This window comes from Vanessa atalanta, chromosome 11, assembly GCF_905147765.1.
Source record: "Vanessa atalanta chromosome 11, ilVanAtal1.2, whole genome shotgun sequence".
NCBI lineage: Eukaryota > Metazoa > Arthropoda > Insecta > Lepidoptera > Nymphalidae > Vanessa > Vanessa atalanta.
The window spans coordinates 5,567,216-5,589,498 of NC_061881.1; the positions used below are offsets into that span (position 1 = coordinate 5,567,216).

General features: G+C 32.2%; 1 protein-coding gene across 2 annotated transcripts in view; it reads left to right on the forward strand.

The window, feature by feature from the left end:
• LOC125067198 (autophagy-related protein 16-1) overlaps positions 1–20,927 on the forward strand; it is a 130,607-nt gene extending 109,680 nt beyond the window's left edge. For both annotated transcript variants that reach the window (XM_047675644.1, XM_047675645.1), the window contains 2 exons: positions 8,845–8,977; positions 18,123–20,927. In XM_047675644.1, coding sequence (XP_047531600.1) covers positions 8,845–8,938 — 94 coding nt within the window. In that variant the 3' untranslated portion in view covers positions 8,939–8,977; positions 18,123–20,927. The remainder of the gene's footprint in view (positions 1–8,844; positions 8,978–18,122) is intronic.
• The last annotated feature ends 1,356 nt before the right edge of the window (positions 20,928–22,283 follow it).

The window sequence follows — 22,283 nt, forward strand, 5'->3', positions numbered from 1 at the left end:
CAGTACTGGTGCTGTTATGTATACACTAGCCGTGAACCTATTAGTTGACATGAATATATTTCCTTAAGCAAACGTCTGAGCCCGTAATGTTTACATTTTTATATTATTGAACTTAGAAGTGTCGCTGTACAAATCTGATGAAAACTACACTTTATTTTTAACTTATAAGCCATTTTAAATTTCACCTTCGTTTGTCTTCTTCAATCAATTTTAATCAGCCATCGAGATCTTTATCTCCAAGCTTGCATTCCAAATTGTAAACAATAGTAGACAGTGGTCGTTGCATTACTTTCTTTAACGATCTATGTGAAGTAATAAACGAAAACATGATATCAATTACAATAAGGAATTACATAAAAAAATTGTGAATTATATCGCATTACTCTGTGTTGCATTTGTTTTTTTTTCTAGTGTGAAATTTGTACTGAGTAATTACTTGTCATTCGAAATACTGCAAACGATCGTAAGAGATTATTGCATTTGAGTTGATGATAAACTAACAATTTGTCATTTATACATTTTTTTCCTTGTGTTTCAGTAAAAGTCGATTTTCTTTCCGATCAACATTGTGACATTATTCGATTTTCTGGAATTACCCACATAATGCCTTATAGTCTAAAACATTATTAATTGAATAAATCAAAGAGATTGCATCGCATAGAAATCGTAATTCTACCGAGGATACTGAAGAGAGTCGATAGTCATTCTTTTTATCAATGAAAACAAATAAAGAATACCAACGTAGGCCTTTTTTATTACATATTTACATTCGCGTTCTCTATGAATCCAAAACATTCTACTTCATAAAATACAAAGACAAAAAAAAATGTTCATTAAGCTAAACCATAAACTAAGATTTTATCAAGTTTTTTTATTAATTTCTTCTCTTATATATTTTATCTTAATTCAATAATTTCTTCTCTCATACATTAATCCTTTAAGCAAGGGACGGCTTTAATTCTTAATAAACTTCTCAGCTATGAACACGAATGATAATCCAACTACTTATAGAGAACGGATGTCAGGTACTAGTTTCTTTATCTCGAGTCTTAGAAACGAAATGCGAACTTAGCGAGCTTAACTTTTTTCTGCGACTTATTAATCTAAGACTAATGTCGAAGAAATTAAGCTCATTCATAACTATCTAATCGCACGTCAGTTTGTCTAATGAAAAAATAATTTATAAGTCCGTGTAGACATTTCTAATTTTAAAATTTAAGACGGACCTGTTTTCGTGCGGAGTAATAGCCTGTGACTTTGCGAGAAAAATGGAAAACTGCAATTTTTTTTAAATAAAATAAAACAATATTTCTTCGACGAAGCCGTAAATGTAACAATGTTTAATTGTGACGCGAGCAAAAAAGGCAATTTGTTCTTATATTCAAAGCTGAGTCTCCAACCTAGGCTTGCCCTTTTGACATGTAATAATGTTTCAGCGAGCACATTTCTGACCTTGAATTTAAAACTAGAATTGTCTTGCTCGTGACATCGTTTAGTTGTAACATTTCGCATGGACAATTGAAATCGTGAGGTCACCATTGGCCCGGGCTGTCTCACCACTGCAAATTTCTCTTTCCCACAAAACATACCACCGGTGGCCGTGTTCGATTGGTGTTAAACATTATACACACCTGATTTATGCGCTAAGGAATATAATTACCACCCATTGAATTGATGATTTTCCTCGTGTCATATATTTATGTTTCTGCCAGCTGGGGTATAAACTAACACGTTTTAGCAATTTGTCATGACACGGGTATACATTTTTAGATATATAGTAGAAATGTTATCGTATTAACGTTTCTAGGATACGTGTGACATACGGACTTTAGTTTGTTCATCATGAGATAATAATTTATTTTGGAATTGTAACGGCTTTTTATATTTCCATATCGTAGCCGTTATTATATCTTTGGCCGTGCCTAAATCTGAATGGTAATTTTTACTTTCTAGTTATGCATCCCTTTTGAAATAGTTATTTTATTTGTAACTTTTTATGAGTTAAGACAAAGTGACACTTTTATAAATTTTTCAAAATAAAACTTTCACCGTGACATTTTTACATATAAGGAACAATTTCTGCGTGAATATTTCGCTTAGTAATCTAGTGCTCGTATGTTTTCTCAAGCGGTAAAGTTGCGCGTTCATCGCTCAAGTCTGATCCAATGTTAAACAAACATTTCTACAATTTTCCTAATAATATAACTCTTTGTACCGTTCTGTCATAAATTTTAATATTATCTCTCTTGATGGAAATCAATTTGAATGGAACAATTTCGAATTAGAGTAAGATGAACAATAAAGATTGCCCGCCTTTTGGCTCGGCTATTGTTCCGCGTTTCATAAGCGCATAACCGAGAGCATAAAATGGTTTTACGTCCTAGGTCCAAGTTCAAGATACAGTCTAATATTTATCTAGATACATTCATTAGTATTTTTGTCGTATGATTAACAGCAATTCGTGGCGTTCTACTGGGTGGTGGTCCACGTTATCGTCAATACAATTTTAAACAAATTGTTTGAAATATTGTATAACGTCGCGAAGTTTTATATTAATTAATCTGATCTATGCATACAATAACAACATTTCTTAAAACTCAAGAATTATTTTGTGATCTATGAATCGCAGCTTTGTAAATAATTAAAAAAAATATATTATAAAAAATAAATTCATCCAAAAGATAATATAAATATTTAACATATAAAAGGTATTCTAAATATCGATTGTGATAGTTCAATGTGCTATTTCAGATACGAAGGAGAAATTCACACAAAATTAAACGGAACCCAGAACAATGAAATGTATGTACTCACGAAGTCGTTACTATCAGTGCTGAAGGTGTGCACGCCTCCCCTGCTGATGATCTAAATAGAGCTTCGCAATTTCATACATTTAATCAACAAAGTGTAAAATTGTCTTACTTCAAATCTCGAGCTATTTAATTAAATTGCAACGTTCAAAATAAGCCTAGTCAAGTGCGGAAAAGGTCATGAGTTCACAACAGAGTGGGCTTTGAATTTCAGTTTGTTTGATCGAAGCTAGAGTGATGGCGTCCGACATTTCCGGATATGTACAATAGAGCAGCGACGTCAGTATGATGGTCGTGCTCGAGCATTTAAATGTTATCTTTGTAATACTCGCTCAGTCCTGTCCGCACGCAGCATGTGGCCGCAAAATCAACGGGAACACATGCGACACGCACTTAGTGTTGTCTTTACGAACATTATGATATATTGCGGTGCCCCGACGTCTTATCGCCGATTTGTATCACAGGAGATAGCGGGCTGCCTCCTGGGGAAATTATTAAGCATAATAGCTACAAGACATCGATAAAGAGAGATGTACAGTCCGGCCTCAGATGTGGGACAGGAATTTAGCGCTACTTTAAAGGTTAAACACGCCATTATAGAGTTTTATTAATACCCATTATTATTACGCTCCTAAATATTGTTATTTATTATCATAATTATATTTTAAGTGGCGTATTTAACGTTATTTTGTCAATATTATTAAAATGTGAAAGTTTATATCGGGTACATAAGTAAAAGATTGAAGTTAATTTAACGAATTAATCACTCTTTATTACTTTATTTTATACTCGATCTTAACCCAGAATCTAATCAACTGCCACTATAAATCTGTGCTCACTCGTACAATCGACAGCATTACGTTTGTCGTTGATTGAGTACATTAAAGTCAAAATTTTAAAACGCTATAATCTCGGTGTAAATCGCGGCGCAATTAACATCTCGTAGTGATGTAGTTTCTTTCTACTAGATGTTAGAGATAACTACGATCTCGCGTGCCACGAACTCGAATCGTATTATTATTTCCTTGGTAATTTAATTTCATTTAGTTGGTAATGAAATATAATTATAAACTTTTAATATCTAATTAACTCATAAAATACTATTAAGTAGATTGATAAAAAATTTACTATATCTTTTAGGATTAATAAAAAAGTGATTGAGCTGTAATTATGAGCTGAAAAAATGTTAAGATCAAATCAAATAGTAAAGAAATATAGTACACACCATTTTGCCCATATTTAAGCATAATAAAAATAACATTATTAATATTATAAATGTGAAAGTTTGCGTGTTTTGATGTTTGGCACTCAATTGCGCTCTAACGACTGTTTGTTAAATTTGGCAAATAAATTAAATGCATTGTTAAATATAACTAATGTTCTTTTCAAAGGAATAATTGTAAAATTTATATTTAATTATTGTATAAATTTAGTTGATCAAAAGCCGAGATGGCCCAGTGGTTAGAACGCGTACATCTTAACCGATGATTGCGGGTTCAAACCCAGGCAAGCACCACTGAATTTTCATGTGCTTAATTTGTGTTTATAATTCATCTCGTGCTCGGCGGTGAAGGAAAACATCGTGAGGAAACCTGCATGTGTCTAATTTCAACGAAATTCTGCCACATCTGTATTCCACCAACCCGCATTGGAGCAGCGTGGTGGAAATTGCTCCAAACCTTCTCCTTAAAGGGAGAGGAGGCCTTAGCCCAGCAGTGGCAAATGTACGGCTGTTAATGTAAAAAGCCCACCCGAACGATTTTGAAGAGTAAATACCGTTACCCCAAAGAAATATAATATTTAGGGGTTTTGTCATAAGCGCTTACTAGATATCATATTAATAAATCATATGCAAACATAAACAAATCATTTTCTCAAAGGGAGTAGAGGCGTTAGCCTTAGTGAAACATTTACGCCTGTAAATATTACACTAATAAAAAAAAAAATTATGGCCTACTTGCCGTAAGTTTTTATACTCTGCTGTAAAGTTGACGTCCAACGAATGTCATAAAAAAATGCTTCACGCGCACAAGGTCAGAGATACTGGATTAAATTGAAGACCTTCTTCAAAGCAGGAGAGAGACGGCTTTTGCGTAAATAGTATGACGAGGGTTAGAGATCATGAGATCCTATGTAAAAGTCCCTAGTTTGTACTATATAACTTGAAAGGAATTCTCTATCATAGTCGGGAGTTAAGAAGGAAGTGCCTCCGTAAGCACTATTGGCCCAGCGATTGATCTGCCTCAGGTAATGTCGGATTGCCGTCTCATCGAACTTTGACAATGAGGGAATATATAGTACATATGAATTTGCGTACATCTCCTGCGCAGTTGTCAATTTTACGTTTAAAAGGCTAATTTGTCAAATACGATCAACAAAACACCATCATTGTTATAAGTGTGTACAAATGTTACTTATCATCTATAATTACATTTTCTTGTTGTTAAAATAAACTCTAAACAAACAGAATTTTACCGTAATTCTTTAATCGGTTGCAACTAGAGCAGAATACATTTTATAGATGTCCTTTACGACATCGCCCACATTCAATTAGCCAAGTTCATATCTCAGCTCTTAGACATCTTGTAGGTAACGACCTAAATTTATTACGCTGTATAAATATATTAATAACTTATATTAATTAAAAATGTATTTAATTTTTAAAACAAATATCAACCTTTGCTTGTTTTTAGAAATATTTATAATGCCTTACAAAACTTATTCCTATAAAGTATCTCTCACCAACAACAAGTGTGAGAACTTGGGTTTGTAATTTCAATATATCCATGTTTTATAGATACTTAGAAGAAAAGTTATAGTTTAAAAATAAATATAAAATGATTTTACTCTGAATTGATGTGAATCCTCACCTGCTTTTACTTACGTGTGAAACTTATCGATTTAAATTATCCCACATATATTTCTAAGTACTACTTTGTAACTATTAACCCGCTGTTAAGCAGTTCCCGCAGTAAATTCGAACACTTCGTTTCGAAGTAATGTCTCGTGCGTGCTTACATAACTTCGTAAGTCGTGATCTATGTGAAATTCCTACATCGTATTAAATTTCTTATAAATATCTAAACGATTATGTAAAATGAAATATATAAAAAATATCGTATTTTGACGTTTAAATTTAGCATTTCATAGCCTACAATATAATTAAATATATATAGAGATAATATTAATTTGCTAGTATTCCTGCAGTTTAAATAAACCTGCTGAATCCATTATGAATTAAATAAACCTTTGTCACATGAAGTCTACCTGACTGAATTTCGGATACGACCAGTCTCAAAGACTAGTAAATAGCACAAGATATATTATAAAACACAACTGTCTGCAAAAACTCAACGCAGTAAAACGTAAAACAGCAGGAGTACTTTCATAGTCCGGCGCAGTGTAGAACCTACTAGTTTACATGGTTTTTGAAGACACTATCAGGAAAATAATACTATCAGCTTCCTATTTTCGGGCTGCTTTTATATTACTACACGTCGGCTCTAACGTTCACAAACATACACATGTACACACATACACAAAGACAAACTTCCCGAAAACGAAGTTTAAGACATCAACGCGTTGATAAGGGGTGAAATATACAAATAATCGTCTAAACGTCTAGAAATAAAACCTATCACAATAACTTCCAACTTTAACGATACAGAATTTTATTGTGAAGAAAAATTGAGTAAAAATATTGACGCAAAATAATAATTATATTTTTTTAAATACATAACTTTGTGCTTAAGTCTTATCGCCGATAAATTCAGTCAAATGTGACAAAAATACGGTTATCATCCCAAAATATAACAATCACCCTGATCGGTACTGGCCACAGCTAGTTAATGTACATAAGTCAGTGTAAACGCGATGCAAGCTTTTTGTGGAGGCAAGGCTATCGACCGCCGCGAATAGATTCTTGAAATTGCTTTATTGGGTAACCTGTTTCCGAACATAGTAGGCGTGTAATGCGGTTATGAATCAAGACGTGACTCGGATAAAATACAAATTCTATCCATATTTACGAACACCATGCTAGCTACATAAAATTGATTGGATACCTAAAAATGTTTCCATATATCATAAATTAAACTAATCTCAGTACGTCCTCCACCGTATGTTCATATTATTTTTTTTAATATTCATTGGTCATATGATTTATATTTTATCTGCAGTTAATGATTTTCTTCATATGACTGGACGGTTTGAAACTACTACGGTTACGTCTGTAACATTCGTCATTATACAGATTGAATAAAAATATTTAATTAATTATACTACTTCAATATAGAGACGAGAAATTTATGAATTGTTGTTTCCATGGTCATCTCGTTAGCTCCTTAAAATAGATAAAATATTATAACCCTTTCTGCTGCGTATGCATTTCAAGCAACAATTGTATGGTCCTTCGCTATGTATTTACGTCGCTTCCTACTCCCATATTCGATATTCCAACTCGTTAAATGCGACCAGGGGCGGTATGTGTAAACGAACCAAGCAAATCTCACTCTAATTCTTGTTTATGAAGCCTTAACCCGCATAATGAGATATAAAATCGTGAAGTTGCTTCCGACAATCAAGTCAGAACCGAACCATCTCTATAACGATTTATTAGTTCTAGTACACTATCTAAAGCTTAACCTCTTTATTATAATAATAAGTATTATACGCAACTTGACCGCATTTTGCTGTTAAATGAAAACATGTCGTGTTTTTTCTTGGTTAGTTTTTGTCGGTCTCATTAGAGTCTGCGCATAAATAAAAGTCAATATAAGTGTCTTCTAAGTACTAGTAACAGAATTTACTGCGCCAACATAATATTTGTAATATACGGCCTTATAACGTGAGATACCGTTCATAGTCACCTTTCGTATTCTGAGAAGTGTAACGGTCCAGCCGAGGCCGGCATAAAATGCACCAGTTTTGCTACAGAACGCAGTTCATTCTGGTATCACTTTTGACCCTTTGACCTAAGATGTTGTCGAAACTGGCATTTTATGTTTGATGTATTTGATTACTTTATAACTCATAAAGCTTTTAATGTCCGCAGTTTACAAACAACGCGAACATTATCCATAAAAGATTTCCTTTTATGTGTTGATACAAAATAAATTTTACACAATTCTGTAACGAAAGTCACGGACGTGATAAAACCCATTCGTTTTCAGTCGTGATGCAGAGTTAGGAAGATATTTCGCTCCGAACCATTACTTAGCGCTAAGTCGACACTGGAAATGTCAAAGCTCATATATTTGACGATTTCACGAACTCTCGCGTAGCAAATGCTAAGTGCCATTTATCCATATCAGTATTGAGGATGCCATTCCTAGCATTTGACCTAGACTTCTTTGAACTCACATTTCCGTTTTCGTAACGAAGTCATATTTATTTGCCTTTTTATATAAAGTATACCTATTTATTGAAAAACGATTAGATTCTAGATTATTCTAAAATCACTTAAAATAACCATTATGTCTATAAAAGTTTATTTATTTAAAATTATAACACTTAATATATTCAAGGTACTTTTTTATGATAGAAATAAATTAAATTTATTTATAATATTTCTAGAAAAACCGTTATTAATGGCTTAAGTCAAATCCTGTATAGAACTGTTCGTGCTCAAAACATGAACACCGGAAATGACGACTATTATAAATCATCATATAACTTTTTATTAAAATCGATTTATTGTATTAATAATTAAGTATTTATTGTTGTCGTTTATAGAAAGCCTATAAATAAAACATTCCATGAACATTATTACATCACAGATATATCTGTAAAGTCTTATGATGATTTGTGATATTACGCTTTGTTATTATATGACAAATAATGAGTCGAAGAGTTGGGACCAAAGACAAGGCGTTACCATAGATAATACACATAAAAAACATGGCATATAAAAATATCAATTAGAGAGGCCTATCTCCAGCAGTGGACAAGTATGGGTAGCTGATGATGATGATAATAAAAATATCTATCCAAAAATGTTGACTTAATATTTTGCATATATTTATTTGTTCTACAGGTCAGCAGTGACAGCGGTGTCGTGGCATCCACAATCTGGTCTACTGGCTTCAGTAGATCGAGGAAAGCGGGCCGTTATTTGGGGAGACTTGTGACACGCCTGGGACCAAGTCCCGCTCCAGACAATGGAAACGGTAATAATTTAGATTTTACTTGCAGAATTTATATTATAATAAAATATAACGAATTCGACAGTTATAAGTAAGTCAAATCGATTTCCTAGACTTATACCTTGATTTCCTGATTTCGTTATATACAACTGAAGCTAATTTCAATCTTGCAAAACAAATCTATTTATATGAATAGGCTGCTCTGCGCTGTTTCATCCTGCTTCTGATACTGCTCCATTCCCAGTAATCGTAGAGATTATATTTACCTATAATCTATAACTTCTCGAAATTCTGCCACATGTGTATTCCGCCAACCCGCATTGGAGCAGCGTGGTGGAATATGCTCCAAACCTTCTCCTCAAAGGGAGAGGAGGCCTTTAGCCCAGTAGTGGAAAATTTACAGGCTGCTTATGTTATGTTATGTTAACTTCTCCAAAGTATTTTTCTCTTCTAAAATATGAATTATTCTGTGTTTTCAAAAATTTAATCTACCAAACATTTATCATGTTATTGTTCCATAGAAAAGCAGTGAATATTAAACATATTCACAAATATATTTTAAATCAATATTCTAATTTTATTATATCCCATATATTGGGAATATGGCCATAGTTCAATTTCATATATATATATTTCCGAAAATAAAATTAGGAATGTCATCTACCCAATAAATAAACGATAAATTAGCGTGATATACTCCTAATATAGCATTACATTATTATATACGCATATTGTCTATAAATAAAGAAAATATTAAAGTTAAAAAATATAATTTCTGATTCAATAGTAAATAAATAAATCATCTTGTTTATTTTAACTTAGACTGAAATATAATTTTAGAGCAATAACTAGACATATTATTATTAAATTTACAAAGCTGCTTTTATCAAGAACGCCAAAGAGGCGTGTTAGGAAAATTAGCTTTGATGACCTGTGGTAGTTATTCCTTAAGTAAATGAAAGTCGTTCAACAGTAACAAGATTAAATTAAATTATTTGTATAATTAATGTTTTGATTTAAGTCCTTAACTTTGAAGTCCAAACTATATTTTATTAATTTTCTGAATTGTATGCTACATAATTACATTCACTATTTTAATACACGATACTAATTTATACTTTAGTATTTTATTAAGATATCTTCGTTCTACACTTAGGGGTGATTTTTATCAAACTTAAATGTTATCTTTCTGGATGTATTACGTCATCAAAATCGCTTCACAGCCTGCGCTATCGCAGACAGGCAAGTTAACAAAGATCATAAAGAAGAAATCTCTCTTCTTTTTATAAATCGACAAAAACAATTACTAACTTTATTTGTAGGCAATTTGTCATTCATATCGGATGTCCTTTTAAAGAAAGTAGTCGTAACTATAAAGAGTGCATTATATCACGACGCGTAGCGCAAGACTTAGAGGTCGCAGTTCAAGTTGTTATGGCGTCTAGACATGTTCTTATTTATTAGGGTCCTTTATAAACACAGTGAATGTGTTTTACACATTCATACAAGTGCTAACGGAATTTGTCAGTAATGAGTGGATACATTCAATTTACAATGTAGAACAACTACTTGAATATACCATCGGCCAAATTACAGACGATTGTAAATACAAAAAGAATCTACAATCCTAGATTCGATAATGATAGCAATTAGCGATGAAAGATAATTTCACTAATGCTCAGATTAAAACTATATTCTTTTATTTTATGAAGAACATGCTTTATTATTGTAATTAAAAATAATAACACGACTGCGCGAAATGAATAGAATAGTTAATAAACACCGAATGCCAGTGACTGACAGGCTTCTACTGCGTGGTTATTTGATGGTAATAGCTCGGCTGACCTAATCACCCAAGCAGCCACCAATAATTCGACCATTAGTTATATGAAACTTTATTGTTAAAAATAAGTTTGGAATACCGTCCGACAGTACAATGCCGCCGACAAGTGAAAGCGTGACTTTCGACTTTCATTGGGTTTTTGTATGAGTGTATGTATGGGTTCACGCTGGCCGGTCCATATTGTCTCGCGACATGAATTCTTTGAGTGGCTTTGACTAATGGACTGTACATATTTACTTTTGCTTATTTTTATTATTTAAGAGCATAGGTTATGGAGTGCTTACAATTTTTGGTTATAAATTGCGCCTTTATGCAAAATGGTATCTTAAAATATTAAAGGTTTTTTTTTTATACATTACTAGCTTTCTCTATTTTATAATACTTTTAAATAATTCGTTTAATATTGTAAATGCGAAAATAGGTCTGTTGTGTTCTTACCATAATATGACCACCTTTTCATGTATTGATAAAATTTGGAGTAAAAATAGTAGACGGAGTTGCGACAAACAGCTAGTAAAAAATAAAAAAACATATAAACAGTATCAAACCAAGCTATTGCCTGCACTTTTATCTAAAAAAATATTTAGCAATATTTCTAAAACTTATGTCCGAATTACAAAGATTAAGCTTTATTTTTTGCTGAACGTTTAAACTATTTTTATAGACACAACTCTTATCCCCTTTTATGAATAAATCGTTTGTTACTCGTACATTAAATAATAATGGATATAATTATGTTGTCGTGGACAACCATCCATTCATCCATTTTCACTTTTCTTTAGACATTTTGGAGATTACAAAACTCTCATCAAAAAGTATTTATCTAGCTGTTATTGCTTTTAGCAACTTTCGGTTGAAAAATATCCCGAACAATTCCTTCTCAGGCTTTTTTTGTCATTAGAGCCTTTCTTAAAGTTGACTCAACATACAACTATACCACATAGTATACAACCTATTAGAAAGTGAAAATTTAATCTCAATAGTTTACGTGATTAAAATAAATAATAATAATATATATATATATATATATATATATATATATATATATATATATATATATATATATATATATATATAAAACAAACACTCGTAATATCGCCATGCTCGCTGCTCCAATCAGATTTATATCAACACTGCAGAATCTCATTCGACCTATAAAGGCTATGCGGCAAAAAATTAAGTACAAAATAAGGACATGAAAACCCAATGATGCTTGGTCTGGTTTAAATCTCCAATCTTCGATTGTGATCGACGTGATCTTGAATGAATACTTATACTCGTAACATTTGAATTATACTTCGTATTTTCACTATCTCTCATTTCGATCAATATGTCGCAGCCAGCTGGTTAAATTAGCCTTTCAATGCAACACCTAGCCATTTTACTTATCGGTGCCGTACAACAATTGGCCGGAATGACATCAGCCGTTTCACCTCTCTTTAATAGAAAAAGGTAATTTGATGTAAACTCTCCTTAGAAACCATAGGTGTCAGGTGAAGCAAAACTCGCCTGCTGTAACAAAACATTGGATAGCGTGCATCCCTTAGCGCCGAAGGCGATCGAATTTCCAAATTGTTGTGTACCAAACTATGTTTTCAGAAGCGACCGCGCTCTACGAATGGACTATAAATTGTCTACTGTCATTTAGGCCGTTGGTTAAACAGCGCTTTTTAGTAAAGTGGCTGGGCGTTTCATTAAATAGCTAATTTAACCAGTAGGTTGCAACATATATATTACTTTTCGTAACTACGTCTTCACCCTTTGCGTCATTTATTTTTATTCTAAATGAAATACACGCACTACATAGCTTAAACAAGAAAAAAGCGGTTATCAGTTGACAATGCAGGCAGGATTCGGGTATTTTTTTAGATATAAAGTATGTAAGGATGCGAAATTAAATAAAAAACGTTTTTCGATTTTTTGGCTATTTCTTCTACATTTTACAGGTTATTCAATATCTCATTTTTTAAATGCTCCGAATACTAGTGTATCTTTCAAACGTTTCGTTCGATTTCGAAGCATAATGCGGCATTCGATAAGTTTTTCTTAAACCGATATTCTACTAGCTTAGCTATTACAAAGCAGTAAATAAACACTGAACGTTAAAAAAAATCGTTTCTCTTTTCATTTTTCGAAAAACATTATTTTTCTACCGATTGGTCGAGCTGTTCGGAAGATGCCAAAGTTTAATCATATCTAAACCTCGCTGAACCCAACAGAACTACTTGTCGTGTATCTTAATCTTTTGGTTATTCTTGTGATGTCATAAGACAAAAAAAATATTTACCAACACACACACGGTCGGAAGTCAATCTGTAACAAATGGAATGGCTTCCTAGGATCTCAAAATAATGAGATCCGATGAGAACAAATTTTTCGAAAATCAAGTTGAAAACAATAACTTTTTGTTTTTAAATAATTTTTAAAAAAGGAACAAGTTAAAAACGTGTTTAAATTATTGCCAGTAACATATATCAACTGTGAAATTAGCAAACCTCAACAAACATATCTTCATTCAAGTGCATGGATTAAATTGATACTAGATTAGTCGTCAAAAGCCATTAAAAAAAGGATAATTTAATGATCGTCCAATATCTCGATACGTCAATCTTGTATGGCATCGTTTGAATATCGAATGACAAAAAAAACTGCAGGTACTGAACTCTTTTAACAAGCTCGCTACTCTCCTGCTAACTTTCGCTTGATTGAATTACTGACGTACAATGTCCGACAATATTTTTTTTTAAAGTACATATAAAATTTAATAGCTAAGATTTTGTAGACACGTGATCGGTATTGTATTTTTATTATTGTCGTACTGACCTACTTTCGTTTCCTTTCGTGTTTTTGTCGGCATTTTGCAAGTTTCGTTTCATCGCTACAAATTTATTAATAAGGTGCAAATTTGATTTGAATAGCGAATTTAATGTAATACTACTTTTTTCCAAATAAATCATGTTCGTTTATTGAACTTCGATTCTATGTTCCTTTGTTATTTTATTTGGAGCCGTTAATAACAACTAAGACTACGAGAATGATAAAGCACTTTATAGTCAATTATTTTCTATTAAATTAGATTTTTAAATGCCTTGAATTTTTCAATTAGACGAACAATATTATATTTTTTAAAGTTGTTTGTTGACGATCGAGGAATTTACATGAATTTGACGTTTTTGACGTAATAGTTATAATACAATATTCCATATTAGTAGTTGTCATTAAATGATAGGCGCCCCAAATAAACTCTTTAATCGAACAAACAAGATAATACCCAATTAAATTAAGCTACCGTAAACAAAACGATATTATGTTGTCAAAAACAGCCTCCAGCACCTCTCAGTCCTCTCACTGGGTACCGTTGCTTTGCGACGTGCGACCAGCGTTTCGGCGTAATGACCCCCGCAATCGCGACACGAAAAGATATTTATCTGTTCCGAGCTGATAAGAAAACCACATTCTACTACCAACGTCACCAATCCATCAGTTCGATTAACAAATAACACGTCATTAGTTAGGGCTAACTGGACTTCAAGTGAGGCCTAATGAATACGTTGAATTGCAGATAATGAAATTGCAACTCTTTGACATATGAGCAATGACTAGAGTACATTCTTTGATGTTGATTCTCTTTGAAAGCCATGTCTTAAATTGCCTTATAAATTTAAGTAATCCTCATCGGATCAAAATTTATTCAAATTCGCCGTGAATACTTTCTTGCATTAACCGCTATTGAGGTCAAAAAATAAGTATAGCCATATTTCATATGCGTAAGTAAATAATATTTAAAAGAAAAGGCCAAGGCCACGACAAGTCGATAGTAATACCATGATTTGTAACCATAATCTCGATTTTATTGGTGACTATTTTAAAACATAAAATCCTTTTTTTTTTCATTTTATATAACACAGTTTGCAATTTTTTATAAATAAAACGGAATTTGCGTACTACAAAGTAAAAATATTTACATTTTCTAGAGAAAAAAATATTCAAGTTCGGCTCGTGTTTATTAGTTCTTTCTAATTTAAGTTGACAGTTGCTCTATAACATGAGTACAATTTTTGAACTGTATATTTTAATATTATACAGTTGGACTCAACAAAAAATCAAGTGGCATGTCACATGAACTTCAACGTTTACTAATGAGATTAAATTACCACAAATGATATGCAGAAAAAAAAAACATTTGATACACAAAATTCCACTTATGGTACCACGGTTGTACTTAAATATTGTACCAGGATGGATTGTCAAGACCTCAGTAACTGGTTTGATGTTTGTTGGTGACTAATTAAAATTATTTAAGCCGCTATTTATTATAAATGTCTATCAGTCCGTCGCGCGTAATAGAGAAAGACATTGTCAGATATCGACACTCGAGGCGACATTGATATCGCCTCCTAATAGACGTCCAATTTAATGATACCGTTCTGGAATAATTATATTTTTTGTTTGCTCACAAGGCCGGTAGTCCGCACGCAACGGAGAGCTGACCGGGGGCGGGGTAATAACTGTTATTAGCAAATCGCTGTGAGAAATCGGCAACAATGAGCACGGAACACACTCATTGCCTACGTCCCATTCATTTAACTTTTCGTGATATTATCTCCCGTTTTCAAAATTTAGACTGCTATTTTTTCTCTTATTACCACTTAAATACCTAAACGGAACGATTTCGCCCTCGAGCGAAATCAGTGTATTATCATCATCAAATTATCTTCACGCATTTTGTGACCGGTGTCATGTTTCTATGTAATGCTACTTTCGTTATTTTATAGGTTCTTTTTTTTTATAGTATAGTTAGGTAGACGGGCAAGTGGGCCACCTGATGAAAAGCGGTCACCACAGACATATATTAGCGCTGTAGTATATCAAACATTCCCTGCATTGCCAATGCGACACCAACCATGGTAGCTAAGATGTTATGCGCCTTTTGCCTGTAGTTACACTCGCACTCACCCTTCGAACCGGAACACGACAATCATAAATATTGCTGTTTGGAGGTAGAATATGTGGCTGCTATCTACCCAGACGGGCTCGCACGAAGCCAAGCGATAAAATATACAATAGAAAATAGAAGAAAACATATATTGTGTATTTGATTTAAAAATTCTAAAGCAATTATTTTGTTATCGTTTTTGCATCATCACTTACAAACTTTCTGATTAAATCAAAGATACACAAGGAGTAAATGTCTAAGGGCATAAGGTCTGCGTTCGGAAATTTCTAAGATAAGAATAAATAAATAAAATTAAGACATTTAAAGTAAAGGGAATAAGGGCTATGCTTTGAAAATTATATGTGTACAATAGATGCGTATATTTTAATTATTACTAACGATTTCCGTATATAGACCATTGATATCAAGAGCCATAGTAAATGTCGGCAGCCCACTAACGAACGATATAAATCCAGAGCTCAGAATCGATTTGAAATAGTGCGGTGATATATAAATATATTAGATCAGTTAATAACGGTTACCATTTATCAAACATATCAATTTCTGTATGATTTGTTTATTTGCATCATGTATTTAGCACAATATAAATAAACTGCCTTTTCCTTTTACATATCTGTGCTAATAATTGAGGAGGCCAGGGCCGGACTGTGAGTTTGGGGCTGGGCTAATACTACTTAGGGGCCCACCTAAGACATATCTGAACGTAGACTTGAATTAAATGAATTGAATGGGTTTGATTAATTGCAGGATTCGCACGGCTGCAAACTATACGATATGTTTAATTTAATAAAGTTAGGAGATTCTTTCGCATTATCGTCTATTTTTGACTTTGACTTGACTCAGCTAGGGGCCCCTTGATCCACGGGCCCTGGGCTGAAGCCCAAAAAGCCATAATGGTAGTTCCGGCCCTGGAGGAGGCGTTTTTTTTGTTATGTCTGAATGGAAAATCTACTATCAATATTAGGTAGAAGTTTTAGTACATAATATTTGTAATCTATAGTAATATTATAAATGCGAAAGTAACGATGTCTGTTACCTCGTCTCGCTTAAGCCGCTGAACCGATTTAGATGAATTTTGGAATAGAGCCATTTGCGGGAAAGGACATAATCTTTTTTTTTAATTCACCCCTTTTCATTTTGCGCGGATATAGCTGATTCAACCATTATTATTATATAAGAAGCTGTCCTTCGTACCAAACGTGAATTTCATGTTGTTGTAATAGTTTTTGTAACCTTATGGTTACAAAAACTATATGGTTCTTATGAAGACAATATCGTAGTCAAAAGGGTTGACACAACTTATATCGTAAAAAAAGGATATATATTATAAGACTTAGATTATGGCCAAACTTAATATCTCAAACTTTGATGTGATTGAAGCACATCACTACTATTTGTACAAATATTATAAGGATATATAGTTGTTTTATAATTTGCTTATAATTAATATCTACATAAAATAAATTAATAATTATAAATATATATGGTCGCGTCTATCGGAGACAGCCCAGTAAGTAAAACACTTACTAGAGTACGCACTTAACCATCTACTTTAGAGAAGTGGAAGTCTTTGACCAGCAATGACACACTTGCGGACTTAAGCTTCCATTGCCGGTGGTCTATATTTCTTGCAGTACCAGTGCCTATAGACATAGTATGTCTATAGGATTATACAAGAAAATGTGTCAATCGGTCGTAAGTAGTAGTAACTACTTACGACCGATTGACACATTTTCTTGTTTTTCCAGCCTTTAAGACCGAGGATATTTCCCCTAACTACAGTAGTGTACATAATAAGGTTAAAAAGAACTCAAAAAATTGCCATTATAATATGCCCAGACAGCTTTGAACTGCATAGAAATAATCCAATTATAATTTTATGTCTGAACCAAAAATGAAAGTGGAAAAAATCTTTTTATGTTTTGACCGTGTTATAGGTGTTAAACGTCCCATCGTCCGGATCGCATGCGTTTAGTTCTACACGCAAGTATAAAATAAAACGCGTAGAAATAACAGACCAGATTCATCGCATAGTTTAAGAGTATCCTATTTTATTATATTTTTTTAATTTTTTATTATCTTTTTTTAATTTTTTATTATCTTAATGTATATATAATTCTCAGGTCTTATGTTACTAAACTCCTATACGGCTGAACCGATTTGGATGATATTTTTTGCCTGTATTTGAGTGGGTTTGTGAGGATCTTAGATTTAATCCGGTTTGTGTCATTGTGTTATGGTTCTAGGTGTGATTTTTTTTAGTCTTATTTGACCTGTACAAAGTCGGGTAGTTATTTTGCGTATAAAATAGTATGAGTAATTTTTATATTTGTGATTAAGGTAATAATAGCATTGAATATTAATTACAGATCAGCAGTCCGAATCTCGAAGAGTCTGAAGGCGATGGTGCTGAGGTGTTTGATTTTTTACGGGGTATCACCACAGACATCCTACACAGATTCGCTTAAACCATCACATGGCTCGACATGAAAACAAACTAGATTCAATCGACTTTTTTAAACATAATACCTGGATGTTTATACAGCTAATATTCAAGCGATATCGATCAAGGTAATTGGAAAAAATATTACTCGTAGTAATACGAATATATATTTGATGATACGAACTGATTGATGTGTAACAAAGGAAGAGGTGCTACGTTTATTATAATTCGTTTCTTTTTTATAATACTCTTGTAATGTTGCCAGTTGCGTTGTGTATATTGATATGAATATTTTTATTAATTAGATTATATCAAAATATTAAATTTCACATCATTCCTTTTGATGTGCTTGTGAAATATTTATATTGGATGATGATTTATGTATTTATTACTGCTAGTTTTTATAACGTTATTAAAATAACGTTTTCGGTTAATTCAAAATATTATTAAGAAACGTGAGAAGCATAAACCGCAACTATAGTAGCAAGAACGACTGGTTAGATCCAATTTAGACGATCGTGATATGAGCATTACAATGCGGCATCTTCAAATTTAGAGTACAATGAGCTATAAATTAATAGGCGCCGTATGTTGCCGTCGACGTGACATGATATTTGTTTCACTAGGGGTGGATCACGAGCCACCTGTATCGAGCGCTCATTACCACACAATGATAGGAGACTTGTAGTCGCTACTAGTTAGTTGCTGGTTGCCAATCGCTGGTCGCGCAATTCAGAATCCCTTTCAAAATTCGTGTTTAGTTATTCAGTAACATAATTAATAAATTGTGTTACTTTTAATTTGATAAGCAATATTCATAACTTCTGTAACAAAAGTGAATTTTAATACAAATCATAAATTTCTTACTCAATATAGACTATCGATGAAATTTTTTAAAACATACTCGAAGAAGAATCGACATAGCACAGTTAAATTGTATTAATTAATTTATTTGAAAGTATTCCAAAGGCTATATTATATTACCTACACTTGTGTTACTAGTGTAATTTCAAAATGCAATAAATGTTATATATATGCGTATATGTATAAAAATTCTCAATTTATTTTATATATTCTCATCAAGTTTTATGGCTGAAGCATCCGGGTATTCACATTGTGCGAAACGTTAAGCGATATGTCTGAAGGAGATAATTGAGTTCAGTGACATTAAATAGTCATTCTAATAGAAAACAGTCGATAGTTGTGAGTAAATGAGCATCAGAAGTAAGCGTCGGCGCCCGCACCGCGGCGGAGCGCGTCGCGAGCGGCGGCGCGGGCCCACGCCGCGGGCGACACATCCATAATCCCGTGACGCATGTTTTGACAGTCGTGCTCGCCTACTTTTTGCTGATGTTTTTACGAGATTTTTTTACTCGAAGGTCCAACGACCCCACGTTATTTTTATAACACTATTTTCACATGTAATTACGCGTATAACAGGCAGCTTAATTACCCGAAACTGCTACGACGGAGGTTGGAATTCGATCAAAAAACTTAATCCGTTGCCGCTCATATTACGCTTCGTTAACCTTCTTCTTGGTTAACGTCTAGTTTGCATGGGACAGAAAAATGGCGCCTCGTCTCTCTACATAAGAATTATTCTTGCCAAAAAAACATGTCATATATTTAAAGATATTAAATTGCCAGCGTTCGTTATTAAAATGTATATTTACCTAACGGTGACCACAATCATGTTTAAAATATCGTTAGCTATGACGAAAACTAGTCACATACGGTTTTTTTCTATATTTTAATGAAATCATTTTTGACACGTATTTATTCGTTTAAATTTAGATACTTAGTTACATTTGGCAACGTTAAGAGTAAATGATAATGTCGACTATTCAAACATATATTTATTTAACGTCTTCCTTTTACAAATATTTTGTATGCGAGATAAAGATAAAACTGACACTGAACACAACAATGTATAACAAATTTAAATTGATTGATACTCATAAGATAGCTCATCGAATACATTTAGTATAAACAGTCCTTAAAATATTATATTCAAAATCTTTTTTTACATACTTTTCTCTTTTGTAGATGGCTAAAATATTAACAGATCGTTTGCGTTATATTACACAGGAACGCACATTTTAAATTATTATATTTGAAACGGTATAAATTTCGCATAAAGTTGTCGAGGGCAAGGTTCGTACTACAGTAACGGTATATCGACGCGTGAGTAAAAATAGATTTAGCAGGTTAGCTTTTATCTCGTATTTTATTAATAATTCAGCGCTTTATGCTGAAAACAAGTGCCTTTTATTGGAGTTATCCGTATAACGTACTTATATTTTTATCGAAGAAGTTTTTAAGCTGCGTTTCTATTCACGTTATAAATAATATAAAGGCCTTTTTGCGAGAAACTTTTTAATATCAACAATATTTTAGTATGTCTGCGCTAGTTTTATGATAATTATAGTTTATTATTAACAAAGACTGTCGTCGATATAATAATCACATCACAGATTATAAATATAATTTAATTTTTATAATAGTTTTACGGAACTTCCTCGATGGTTTTTTGCTGGTGTAATTTCCTTTTAAATTAATTAATTAATTAGTTCCAATTCCTTTAAAAGATAAAAATAATTCCAAAATTTTATAGAGATACAATTCATTATATTATCTATATAACTAGTCGTTAAATATTAGTTAATTTATATAAATTCGAGTACATATTTATTTTTAAATTTAAAAAACATAAGGCAACAATGTAGTACATTCATGTTCCTGTTGTTAATATATTATATTTAATTTATCATACATATATTTTTTTATGAAGAAAAATTCAAAATGATATCGTTTGATTTATAAATAAACTTTATTTATTAATAAAATAAAATTTGTTTTTGTTAGCTACGATGTAATTTTCTTTCTATTGAATATTTTCTATGGTTGTATCCGCTTAGTTTACGTTTGATTATCATTTAACAATGTATTTGAAAAAAAAGTGTATAATTTTGATTTAAATGTTTTTGTTTTTTTGCATTACTCAAATACTATATTAAGACGTTTTGGTATCAAAAACATATGGCTGTTTAATTTTGAATTTACATTGTTTTGTTTAACAAATAAACAACTTTTGATTATAAGTTATTTCGGATTTTATGGCTTTTTTGTTAAATTTATCTATAATTACAGTTCATAATACAAAGTTGTATAAGTAAAAGTAATCTTATGTTGTTTTAAGAATTAATTATTATATGTTCACAAACTTTTTTAAATGTGTATTGCTAATGAATGGCTTTAATTTTAAATTTTATAAAAATACACCGAATATAAATTATATTATGTATATAAAAGTGCATAATAATGAAGTTCTATGAATGTCTAGTATTTAAGAATATTCGGGCAAATGTTGGAACGTGCATACTATACTATACGTGCATAGATACTACTTTAATATTTTTATATTCAAAATTAAACGTAAAAGTTCTTATTAGTACAAAATTGCAATACTCCAACGATCTATACGGACAAAATCCTATGCAATATGCAGTTACTCACATTTATTTTGATATATTTGCCATCCCGATATAACTTCTGTAAATGTCGGAGTAGGATAGACTGTTAAAAGTTTTGTTTTTTATTATTTAGGTGTAGGACTCAGCTGCTATAATCGTTGGAATATTGTTATTACACGGATCGTTTTGCTGAGGTGATAATGTCATAAGTTATTATAATAAATAGCTGACTTTCCTTTCATATTATATAAAACATCACAATTTGCTGCGACAAATTGAAATTGTCTCTTTAAGTTTATTAAAAATAATATTTTATGCGTCGCATCTTTTGCGACGCAATTTAAAATACGAAAAATAAATATTGAAACATATACGTGTTGTGTTATTTGTAGAAAGTTGTTTTTTACATTTACATCTTCACGTATTGCACAGCAATTATAGATTCACACGTTGATTACCGCCGAGTACAGTTAAGACTCATCGGAAAGAAAATAATGACCGTCACGCGTGATTTATTTAAATGCTATTTACCTATTGACATAGTAGCCATGCCTCCCAAGACCTGTTACACGAGCATGCGTATAATTTCAATTCAATTGCCACCTTTTGTCCAG